The sequence below is a fragment of the Oncorhynchus mykiss genome, chromosome 7 (assembly GCF_057628025.1).
Source record: "Oncorhynchus mykiss isolate SJ-2025 chromosome 7, ASM5762802v1, whole genome shotgun sequence".
Classification (NCBI taxonomy): Eukaryota; Metazoa; Chordata; class Actinopteri; order Salmoniformes; family Salmonidae; genus Oncorhynchus; species Oncorhynchus mykiss.
In genome coordinates, this window is record NC_143028.1 from 44,622,285 (window position 1) to 44,634,195 (window position 11,911).

An 11,911-nucleotide genomic window follows, 5' to 3' on the forward strand; every position below is an offset into this window, starting at 1 on the left:
TGTATAGTGAGATTCTTAGAAAGTGTCTGTTGGTGTTAGATCTAGGAATTAGTTCTAGGAATCCAGACAGAGCCAGCAAGTATATTACCTTATACCGTATCTATGTCTATTTCTTCCGTATAGAAACCAATTGTATAGCAGCACAGTGTGAAGACCTATATAAAGATTCAAAGGAATGTTTGTTGTCTCCGATTGTATTTGTTAACCAGCTGATAACATTAAATTTGACATTTTAGTAATTTAGCAGACGCTCTTATCCAGAGCGACTTACAGGAGCAATTAGGGTTAAGTGTCTTGCTCAAAAGGCACATTGACAGATGTGTCACCTAGTCGGCTCAGGGATTCAACCCAGCAACCTTTCATTACTGGTCCAACTCTCTTAACGGCTAGGCTACCTGCCCCATTCATGGCCTCCAGAGAAATATGATCCCTGTGATTGGTCAATCTAAATGAAGTTGATAGGACAGTGCATTGAGCCTCTGAGTGAAAGCAGTGCCCTTTGAGATGAAGATCTCACAGAGGACAGAGGATAATATGCTACGATTCTTGGTTCGAAAAGGACTTTAGATACCCTATTTGCTGTGTGTCTGCCCATGGCCCTCCCCTCCTCTACTTAGATCACACAATTGATTGTTTTGTGCAGAAGTCAAGAAATATGTTTAGAATGACGTGTTATCTCACTGGACAAAAGTGCTGAAATATTAGGAGTTAAGTGGCGGCGGTAATATAATTCCCGCTTCTATTGATTAGACAGCCAAGCTCCTGAGATTGCACACATCATGCAATCTTAATTACACACCAGCCAGGAGAGCCGAGCCGACGCGTGGACACACACACACACACACACGCACATTGTAGTAATGTGGAACACCTGTGTTATGTAAATTCCCTCCTCCCTGCTGTACCGTTCTCACCTGTGAAATCAGTGAACACCACATAAACAGCTGGCCTCTTTCTATTATTTGGCTTTTTTTTTCTCTTCTGTTTTTTTCAAAGGGTAAGCTCTCTCTTTCCCTTCTCTTTTCTCTATCATTGCTTTGTTGGTTAACCAGTGTAGGCCCCAAGGTTATAGTGACTCAGGGTGTGTCTGCATGGTTAGAGCTTCACTGGGATATGATCAGATCAGCAGAGACCCCACCAGCTGCCTGTCTCCTCCACTACCCCCCCCCCCCCCCCACACACACACACACTGCAGCCAATGGAAGACAGTACACGCCCTCTGCCCTTTTCAAGACCAGTGGCTTTCACACTCTTTCACAAACAGTGTTGTATTTTACCAATAAATTATGCCCTGCATCCTTCTTTGGTGCATCCGTCATTGGGTTCAGTTAATTTATCCTGTGTTCTGTGTCTTGTTAGTCAGTTTGGTGAGATGCATCTTTCTACGTCATAGGCTATTCACTGTGTGTGTGTGTGTGTGTGTGTGTGTGTGTGTGTGTGTGTGTGTTTGTTCTAGGGACCAATGTGCAGGAGGCCAAGAGGATCCTGTCAGAGAGTGGACTGCCCATTGTAGCCGCCAACGACCTGGAAGACGCTGCCAAGAAAGCTGTGGCTGCCATTGCCAAGAAGTAGTGGCCCTCAAGCCTTCCATAATCCTGACCAGCCCTTTCGTTCTGAGCACCCTGTTCCCCCTCCTCAGTCCACCCAAAACCACAGGGCAGGTACACCAACCCTTAATCGAACCTTTCACCTTCCTGTCTTATCATGATTAACTGCAATATTTATGTTGGTGCTCCATTAGGAAATGACTTGGCATCCTGACTCTTTAATTGTGCATTCCATTTTGATAGGCTGAGAAACTGTGAAATCATTAGAAAACTATAACTTTATTCAGGAAGTGCTCTGTGGTGTGTAGCTAATGTGGTACACATGGAGTATTAGAAATCAGCATTTGATGTTTTGTTTGTGTTATCTTTGAGTTGTAGTAGGTGACCTCACGGGTTTGCCTTGGTTGAAGTCCAGTTTATTGATGCCTTAATCAGAGCTCCTTGGTATGTGAAATCGCAACACATGGGTGACTCTAAATCTCAGACTTCATGATGAGTGTTATGTTTGAAACAACTTCAAACACAACGTTGAAGGCATTCCACATGGATGTCGACTCCAATGCTTCCCACAGTTGTGCCAAGTTGGCTGGATGTCTTTTCGCTGGTGAACCATTCTTGATACACATGGGAAACACTGTGTTTTTTGTTTACATGATTCCATATGTGTTATTTCATAGTTTTGATGTTATTCTACAATGTAGAAAATAGTCAAAATAAAGAAACCCTTGAATGAGTAGGTGTGTCCAAACTTTTGACTGGTACTCTACCTTTTGATCATTCATCTGTGCCAACTTCACGAGGCCAACCAGCCAACACTGTCACATGGCCAATGTGTTAGAGATATTGTTTAAACAAAACACCATTCTAATTTCCTTTTTATAACCATGAATGTTTGTCGACCCATTGAGATTAGGTCAACTGCACAGTATGAATCATTTGAGAGCTTAATGAAGGTGACTATTTCATAAATTGTGTCTGTGTGGATTTATTATGTGCTGTGTGTTGTTAATCTGGTTTCAGTTTTCTACATAGTTGTCATGTACACCTATTTGTGTGTCTTACCACCTTGGTGCAGACTGAACCTGACGACTGGATACATTTCAAATCCAAAGCTTTTATTAAAGCTGTGAGTACATATATTCTGTCTAAAGCTTTTCTAATAAATCTCAATGTGTCCTCGGAGGAGAGGACTGTCCTTCATGGGCCGGAGTTGAGTGAGCTGTAAAGAAAGTGAGGGAGAGATTAATGCTATCCCTGTCAGATAGATTGATGGATCATCTGTCACAATATCAAAGAGGACAACCACACCCACCAGATCAATTGCCACCTCCATGTGAGTCACACCAAGACACGTACTGTAGACCCGGAATACAGTTTTTCTCATACACAGAGAAGAATTGAATAAAATGCCCCTCCCACAAGCTTTATACATATTCTCACACTCTCGCTCACTTTTTCTCACACGCCCGTTAGGCAGCGGCCTACAGCGGCAGATTAACGAGGGCAGCATTTCCCGAGCTGAACTGACCAAGACACACCTCCAACACATAACACCTCACCATTATTCTGCCCAAAAACAATTATAATTTCTCTCGCCCAGTGGCATAAGGGCTATTTTCGGTGAGCGCTAACGCCGCCCATGATAAACAGTGCCCACTTTAACAAAGGCAGGGGCGCAAAATATGTAGCTTGTCCACACCCAGCACGCCTCATCAGGGTGCTGTTGGAGAGACGCTGCGGTGCTCCACCAACTTAATCCAACATAAATCATGTAGCCTACAATAGAAAGAACAGTAGCCTCTGTGGCTTTTCTGTAGCCCATAGACTGGAGACCAGATGTATTGCAATGTCATGAGACAGACACTTTTTCAATCACGTCAGTTTATGAAGAGCGAGATTGCAGGAGAAAGTCTACTAAAAAGGCAAGGGGGCAGACAGCTTTGGCGTGGCCTCGGCATTATCAAACAGACTTCACAAACAACAACAAGGCTTTGTCGGAGCCAATTTCTTCCTATAAAAAAAGAAGACGTAGGCATACCTGTTTGACAGATGCAATTATAATATCCATAGATTTGTCTGCTTAGTCACATCCTCTAATACCGTCACCATGCATTCCTTATTTACCTCCGTGTCTGTGAAGGGCTTGGTGTGTTTGGTTAAAACCATGCCTCGAATTGAGTGAGGGTATGCCATACCCTCGGTTAAAGAAAAGTACAAAAAGGATACCGATTGTTAGCTTTTAAAATAAATAAATAAAATATCCAGATTATATAAAGCTTCTATAACAATGCTTAACTCTGTGATGCCTTATGCTAGAAACAAGCTTTAAAATGGCCGTGAAATACGTGCCTGCGCTGCATAGGCCTATGGGGATATATTGGTTAGTCTCTGACATTCTGAAGCTGAGCTGCGGCCTTCAGTATTCGAAGAGATAAAAAATGGACTTGCTATTAATTGAGCTTTTCACTTTCCGAAAAGTTAAATGTTTAAACCCAGGCAGCTTTTGGAAAGGAAAGGGGGATACCTAGTCAGTTGTACAACTGAATGCATTCAACTGATATGTGTCTTCGACATTTAACCCAACCCCTCTGAATCGGGGAGGTGCGGGGGGTTGCCATAATCGACATCCACGTCTTCGGGGAACAGTGAGTTAACGACAGATTTTTACCTTGTCAGCTCAGGGATTCGATCCAGCAACCTTTCGGTTACTGGCCCAACGTTCTAACCACTAGGGAAGCACTTCTGTTATTGGGTTAAGCAACGGACGAGTAGCCAGCAGTTGAAGTTGACATTGTTCTGCGTCGGTCAAGCCTCTGTCTGGGTGGAAAGGTAAGTATTGAAAGTGCCATGCTTAGATTCATGAGGACGTCTAAAATTGAATTATTTGCACACAGCAACCGTTTCATTGCAAACCAGACACTCTGGTTTGACATTGGAGAAATATGGTAAGAATGCCTCTTTCTCTGTTCTCTGCCTCTTTCTGCTTTTCCCCAATCAACATACAAAGAAATATAAAAATATCTAATTTAATAGAAACATTGGTGATGTTATCAGTGTAATCAGATTGAAAATAAAAGGCTGTTATTGACATTGAACTGATATAACTTACTAACCAGATGTGTTAAAAATTGTGTTTAATTTGTAGCATAGGGCTATGAATTTGGCTGCTATTATGCTAATTATGTTCAGGCCAAACCTATTGCCGAACCGGGGATAGGAGGGGACCTATTGCAACAGAATGACCAGGCCTGCACACATACATACACACATTTTACAAGACCACAAGTTCCAGCCGTGTGTGTGTGTGAGAAAATCAGATGATTGATCTGAAAAGACTCCCTGACAATTGCCATAATGAATTCATGAGCACTGGGAGTCAGACTGGGCTACTTTTGAAAGATCACCGACATATCTGGGTGAATTAGATAGTGAAAAAGATTCCTAACTAGAGGCCTTAAACCTGCAGTAGAGAGACCTACGGTGGGCACCATGTCTGCATTTTTACAAGAGCTTTTTCGTATATATGAAAGTGGTGGGAGGGGGGCATGGAAAAATAAAATCAACCTTATATCCTGCCTGGTTGGCCCTGTCCGGGAGTATAGTCGGACAGGGCCACAGTGTCTCCCGAGCCCTCCTGTCTCAGCATCCAGTAATTATGCTGCAATAATTTATGTGTCGGGAGCTAGGGTCAGTCTGTTATATCTGGAGTATTTCTCCTGTCTTATCTGGTGACCTGTGTGAATTTAAGTATGCTCTCTCTAATTCTCTCTATCTCTTTCTCTTCTCTCGGAGGACCTAGGACCATGCCTCAGGACTACCTGGCCTGATGACTCCTGGCTGTCCCCAGTCCACCTGGTCTTGGTGCTGCTCTAGTTTCAACTGTTCTGCCTGAACCCTGACCTGTTCACCGGATGTGCTACCTTGTCCCGGACCTGCTGTTTTCGACCCTCTCTCTCTCTACCGCACCACCTGTCTCGAACTCTGAATGATGGGCTATGAAAAGCCAAATGACATTTACTCCTGAGGTGCTGACCTGTTGCACCCTCTACAACCACTGTGACCTGTTGCACCCTCTACAACCACTGTGACCTGTTGCACCCTCTACAACCACTGTGACCTGTTGCACCCTCTACAACTACTGTGACCTGTTGCACCCTCTACAACCACTGTGACCTGTTGCACCCTCTACAACCACTGTGACCTGTTGCACCCTCTACAACCACTGTGACCTGTTGCACCCTCTACAACTACTGTGACCTGTTGCACCCTCTACAACCACTGTGACCTGTTGCACCCTCTACAACTACTGTGACCTGTTGCACCCTCTACAACTACTGTGACCTGTTGCACCCTCTACAACTACTGTGACCTGTTGCACCCTCTACAACCACTGTGACCTGTTGCACCCTCTACAACTACTGTGACCTGTTGCACCCTCTACAACTACTGTGACCTGTTGCACAGTCTACAACCACTGTGATTATTTTTATTTGACCCTGCTGGTCATCTATAAATGTTTGAACATCTTGGCTATGCTCTGTTATAATCTCAACCTGGCACAGCCAGAATAGGACTGGCCACCCCTCAGAGCCTGGTTCCTCTCTAGGTTTCTTCCTAGGTTCCTGCCTTTCTCGGGAGTTTATCCTAGCCACCGTGCTTCTACATCTGTATTGCTTTCTGTTTGGGGTTTTAGGCTGGGTTTCTGTACAGCACTTTGTGACATCGGCTGATGTAAAAAGGGCTTTATAAAATACATTTGATTGATTAATTGGCCAGCAAACACTATTGGTATGTCTGAGTTCTACAAGGTTTATCCAGCCCATTTACAAGGCAAATAATTGGAAATTAAGGGGCTGTTTGAACGAGGGTCATATAAACATTTTCTTGTGTTTTTTACAGCTAACATACCACAAGTTGCTACAAGTCATATGTGGTTAGGTATCACCTTGTTTGTCTTTCCCATTGCAGTGTCATCTTCTGAACAAGTCCAGCTTCTTCCCCAGATCTTGATGGTGGCGGCCTACGCTAGCCTTGTAAATGGGCTGGATGGTTCAATAATTGCCTTATTTCATGCTCTTCCTACGGTATGTCAGAAATAACCCGGCTGATGGATTGGACTGTGGAATTTAAAGCTTGTTAAAGTGGGCTTTGACGTTGACATTGTTTAATTCAGAAGAGAGGCAGAGGTCAGAAGAAAATGTGTACGCTGATTTACTCTCCAAAATTAGTGCAGCACTGTCATATAAATATAGATGAGGGGAGAACTATTGGAGGTCACCCAGTGGATTAGATCATTTACCTCCAGCTCTTAACTTGGCTAATACCTTCTGAGACAGAGCACAGGCTAACAGCACAGACATACACACACTTGCTTATTCTTTAATTAAACTGAATTATTATACCAGGAGTACATTCCTCACTTTTTGACTCCCTTTATTTATCCCTGTAATTGTCCATTTTGATTTCTGAAAGCTTTGCATGATTTTTTAAATTATCTCTCAGAATTGATGTCAAAACAGTAATTGCCACTTTATGAAGCTGCCTTTTGTGTTTAACTCTAAACTGAGAACTAGCTCTCTTGAAAAAACATTATTTTGTCTCTTCGGCTTTACCCCATAAGGTCAAGTCGGCCTTGCGGTAAGTATTGGTTATTTATCATTTGTTGGCAAGAACCACTAATATATTAGTTCTTAAAAAACAAATGGCATTGTAAATTGCATACAGCTATTGTACTTTTGCCTTTTTGGGGGACATTGGTAGTCCAATATGTAAGCGTTTCAGATGGCTTGTTTGGACATATGAGGCTAGAAGGACTGTGTGTGTTATTGAGCATTTTCCACATCAAAGCTCTACCTTACTATCCACGAGGCCCTCAAAGCAGGACAGTGTCCTTGAATTTCTATGGCTATTTTCTCATTACAACTTACAAGCACACTGAAAATGTCCTCTTTCTCTCACCTGCACCTTTTAATTGTTCAACTTCTAAATCAGTTATGACACATCCCTCACTATTGTCACTGGTTGCACTAATTGCACTGTTTGTCTACATAACCTGGTTCTAGCATTCATGACATTACCCTGAAGAAGGCACAGTGATGACGAAACATTGCTGTTTTATCCAATTAATTACTGGGAGTTTATATATATATATATATATATCTAGAGAGAGTGTGCAACTCTATTTTTACAACTTCTAAATCAAAGCATAAAAATATACTCTGACAGGTTTTATGGCAAAAAGCAACTAAGAGTCTGAATTAAAATGTCTGGGTGAGAAAGTCTCAGACCGTTTATATTCTGTTTGTCCATGGTTGTTGTTCAAGTCTTAACATTTGGCCGGCAGAAAAATGTATTTGTTGCCAGTGTGTCTGTCTGTAATTGAAGGACTTTAAAATTGATTAAAATGATCTTCAAGAAATGTGGTTTTGGTAGGAGACACCTTTTCTTTTGCTATGCTGTTCCAATCTAACCTCATTCATTGTTTTTAGTGACAGACATTTTCTGTTGGTCAAGGATTTGATGGATTCATGAACACCGAATCCGTCTTGACCTCAGCTAAATAATGTAATGTTTTTTGGCTTCACTATTTTGAACTTTGTTTTTTTGCAAGGGCAACAGATTTGGAGTTCTTGCACTCTTTTCTACCATGGATATACATTTAAAAAAAGGAATTGAGTCTGCAATTGCTTATGGGAAATGAACTCCTATATTGGACCAACTGCCATACAGTATTTGAAACTCAACAATGACCTCTTTGCCTTTATCACCCTATCCCTCCCGCTCTCGTTCTCTCTTTATCCCTCGCGCTCTCTCTCTCTCCCAGGCTACTGTACCTCTTCACAGAGAGCTTTTCATTCCCTCTCTCCCTCTCTCGTCAGTGAGCAGTTAATCGCCCTTTATTAATTAAAAGAGTGAGCGAAAGGTGCATGAACTGAATACACCCCGCCATTCAGCCGTGTCGTCTTTTCAAATATTTGTTAGTTCTCCATTGTTTCATAAACTTTCGCCTGAGCAAACTTTTGACAGTGATTTGTATGTGTTTGTGAGCTGTCTCTGATCCAATTATCTACAAAGTGGTGTCAGGAGAGAAGGCTTCAATAACGAAGGAATCTACTGATACACTGACACTAATTAAAAGCTCATTTGGTGTGACCTCTGAACGCCTCTTTAATTATAACAGAAGCACAAGCAACATAATGCTGTTTCAAATTGCCTGATAATTAGGCTCTGGAGCTTCCTGGTGGAGTTCTCAGCAGGTGTGCTTGTGACATGCTCACACATTCCAAAGTCCCACAATGCACTCCTCTGAGTTTACGCCCATAAAGAAGAAAGGGGACATGAAATCCTGAGAGGTTAAAACAATAGGTTATTAATGCAGATATTTCAGAAATGTGCTGCATTCATTTTCTTTAAACTGGTTTGTTATAGAGGCTTTATAGACCTAGATTATAATTTTTTTACATTAATGCACACAGGTAGTAGACCACTCTAACCAGTTCGCACACTACGATTTAGAAAGTGAGAAAGAAACACAAAAGAACATTGTGTCTACGTGTCTCAATTTTGTGTGCAAGCGTGCACATGTGCGTGCATGTGGCGAGGTTGAAGGTGACTTTGGGAGTTAATAGCTTTAACCAGAGGGTTGTGCGGTCTCTTTTTCCGTCTCCTTCCTCAAACTCGGGGTGAATATATGAAGCCTGTGCATGTCAAGTGCTATTGCCGTCAAACGTGCTTGACTGCAGCGTGCGATCTGAGGAGAGTGTGTGCGGAGCGCCAAGGAAAAGTGGCCTGTCACCTGTGATTTTGTCGATGTGCTAAAGCATGGCGGTAATGAGGAGATGAAGGCTGCAGAAGCGATACTGAAGCGATGAAGCACACACACTCACACAACAAGGTGATGAAGTTTGGCATCCTGGCTTGTGTGGAGATCTCCCCTTCTACTTAACACTTTTTGATGCAAGCAGGCATGGTAATCAGTGTGCATGTGGGTTTACTTGTTTTCCTGTGTGTACCCGAGTTAATGTGATAACAAGGTGTGTGGGAGGGTGTGGGGTTGTATGTGTGCGTGTGATAGTATTAGTGTATTTGTTCACGTGAATGTGTTTCTGGTTGGCGGGCGGGGAGGATGTTTGAGTATGGAAATATGCTTGTTTGTATGTGTAGAGCTTGGTCTGCTGATTTGTTGAAAAAGTGCAAAGTTATCTGGAGAAATTCTTGATTGGGTGTCTAACAGTAGCCTACTACACAGCTTCATTAGCCCTAATGTGCCTCCAATGCCTGGCAAGGCTGGAGATGACGATGCCCGGGGTATGTTTACATTCAACTGATCTACCACTACAGTAGTTATAGATGTAACCCGTGTATGATCTAAGGACATCATTTTCCTTTGCTGTACTAAAGGAAGTCTGTAAATGTTGTACATGCTATACACAGGTTTCCCGTAAAATCCCCAAAAGTATCTTCCCATTCAAAATTGTGTACAGAGAGTCTGTATACAGAGATGGGGACTGCACTGAGTAATATTGTAACGTCATTGTCAATATCTGTGTGTGTGTGTGTGTGTGTGTGTGTCGCTAGCGCTCTGTGAGATCAGTGTGGCACCCTCTCCTAAATGAGCACATTACTTACATCCACTGGATATTTCAAACACTTCCAGTTGTAAAATTCTCCATTACATGGGTCAGCCAAGGGCAATGGGAGACGAATAAGTACCTATCCTTTTCCAAAGGCTCGGCCCCACCAATAACTCCCTCCTGCTGAGATCTCTGTCAGTGCTCTGATTGCCTTTTATAAAGCCTCATTCACACAGACAAGTAGCTTTTTTTCTCAATGAGCCATTTTCCCCAGCATGTCAGATACTCTGATATTAATGAATGCACGATGACAGTTCTTAGAGAGTGAGACGGCCATCCTGCCGCCGGGAATTTACCCGCAGTTCCTTGGCCAGAGAAAGAAGTATGAGACTGTAAAAACAAATAGGCGGAGGTCAGAATCTCATCTCCTCCCAGAGATTAAAAACTCATCTCTCAAAGCACTGCTGCTTTATTGAGGCTGATTCTTGGGGCCCTTCATGCAAATGGAGGTGTGATTAGTCTGGGTGTTAGCTTGGCAGAGCCGCAGTGGGGTGAGGACACCGTGTCCCTCTGTCCAATTACCACTGTCTGTCTGTATTACTGCAGGGACCCATGTCCACACGCATCATTAGGGGACAGAGCTCTCCATGACACACACACACTAATACAAACACATACTAACACACACACACACACTAATACAAACACATACTAGCACACACACACACTAATACAAACACATACCAACACACACACACACACTAATACAAACACATACTAACACACACACACACACACTAATACAAACACATACTAATACAAACACATACTAGCACACACACACACACTAATACAAACACACACACTAATACAAACACACTAATACAAACGCATACTAACACACACACACGAACTGGAACAGCCTTTGGACGTGAAGTGCAGTGGCAAATGCCACAGATCCCCTTTAACATATTAACTTAGATACAGCTATTGGAGTAGTGTTCAAACAAAGAGGGTTACAGTGTTTAAACACTAAAGAATGACCATTCCAAGAATCTTCAGAACATTGTTCTAATCTGGTGGATCACGTAAGGCATCATCAACCATGGGCTATGCGTTCTATGGAAAATAATGAACTTTGTGGATCATTTAACTTTTGCATTAAAGAGCAGCTGAAACATGTAAGAATGAGTTATGGCTATTTAATTCTACCATGCTGATATACCGTGTGTTATAGGGAAGTAATGCATGCTCTAGAATGCCAATCAGAAACGAGTATTCAACAATGCCATGGTATAAAATAAATAAACTGAGTGGTTCGAGCCCTGACTGCTGACTGGCTGACAGCTTTGGTATATCAGACCGTATACCACAGATTTGAGAAAATATTTAGTTTTAATGCTCTAATTACATTGGTAACCAGTTTAAGGTAGCAATAAGGCACCTCGGGGGTTTGTGATATGTGACCTATATACAGTACCAATGCTAAGGCCTGTATTCAGGCACTCCGCGTTGCGTCGTGGTTAAGAACAGCACTTAGCCGTGGTATATTGGCCATATACCACACATCCTCGGACCGTATTGCTTGATTATAAAATGGAGGAATAGAGGATATGGAAATGTTTCTTCTCTATGGGAGAAAATGTGATCTCAGTGGGATTCTACACCAGTGAAGTTTGTACCCTGATGTAAGCTTCACATTGGGCCATTCTCTATCGTAGTTCCTGAATGGATTAGAGGGTTCTTCCACTGCACAATGAAATCAATAAGTTATAACCCTAATGTTATCAA

At 42.5% G+C, this 11,911-nt stretch overlaps 1 protein-coding gene across 1 annotated transcript in view; it reads left to right on the top strand.

Moving 5' to 3' along the window:
• Window positions 1-2,516, top strand: part of LOC110527962 (succinate-CoA ligase GDP-forming subunit beta) — a 127,676-nt gene extending 125,160 nt beyond the window's left edge. Inside the window, exon 11 of the mRNA XM_021609613.3 lies at window positions 1,457-2,516. Coding sequence (XP_021465288.1) covers window positions 1,457-1,572 — 116 coding nt within the window. The 3' untranslated portion in view covers window positions 1,573-2,516. The remainder of the gene's footprint in view (window positions 1-1,456) is intronic.
• Window positions 2,517-11,911: the final 9,395 nt, after the last annotated feature.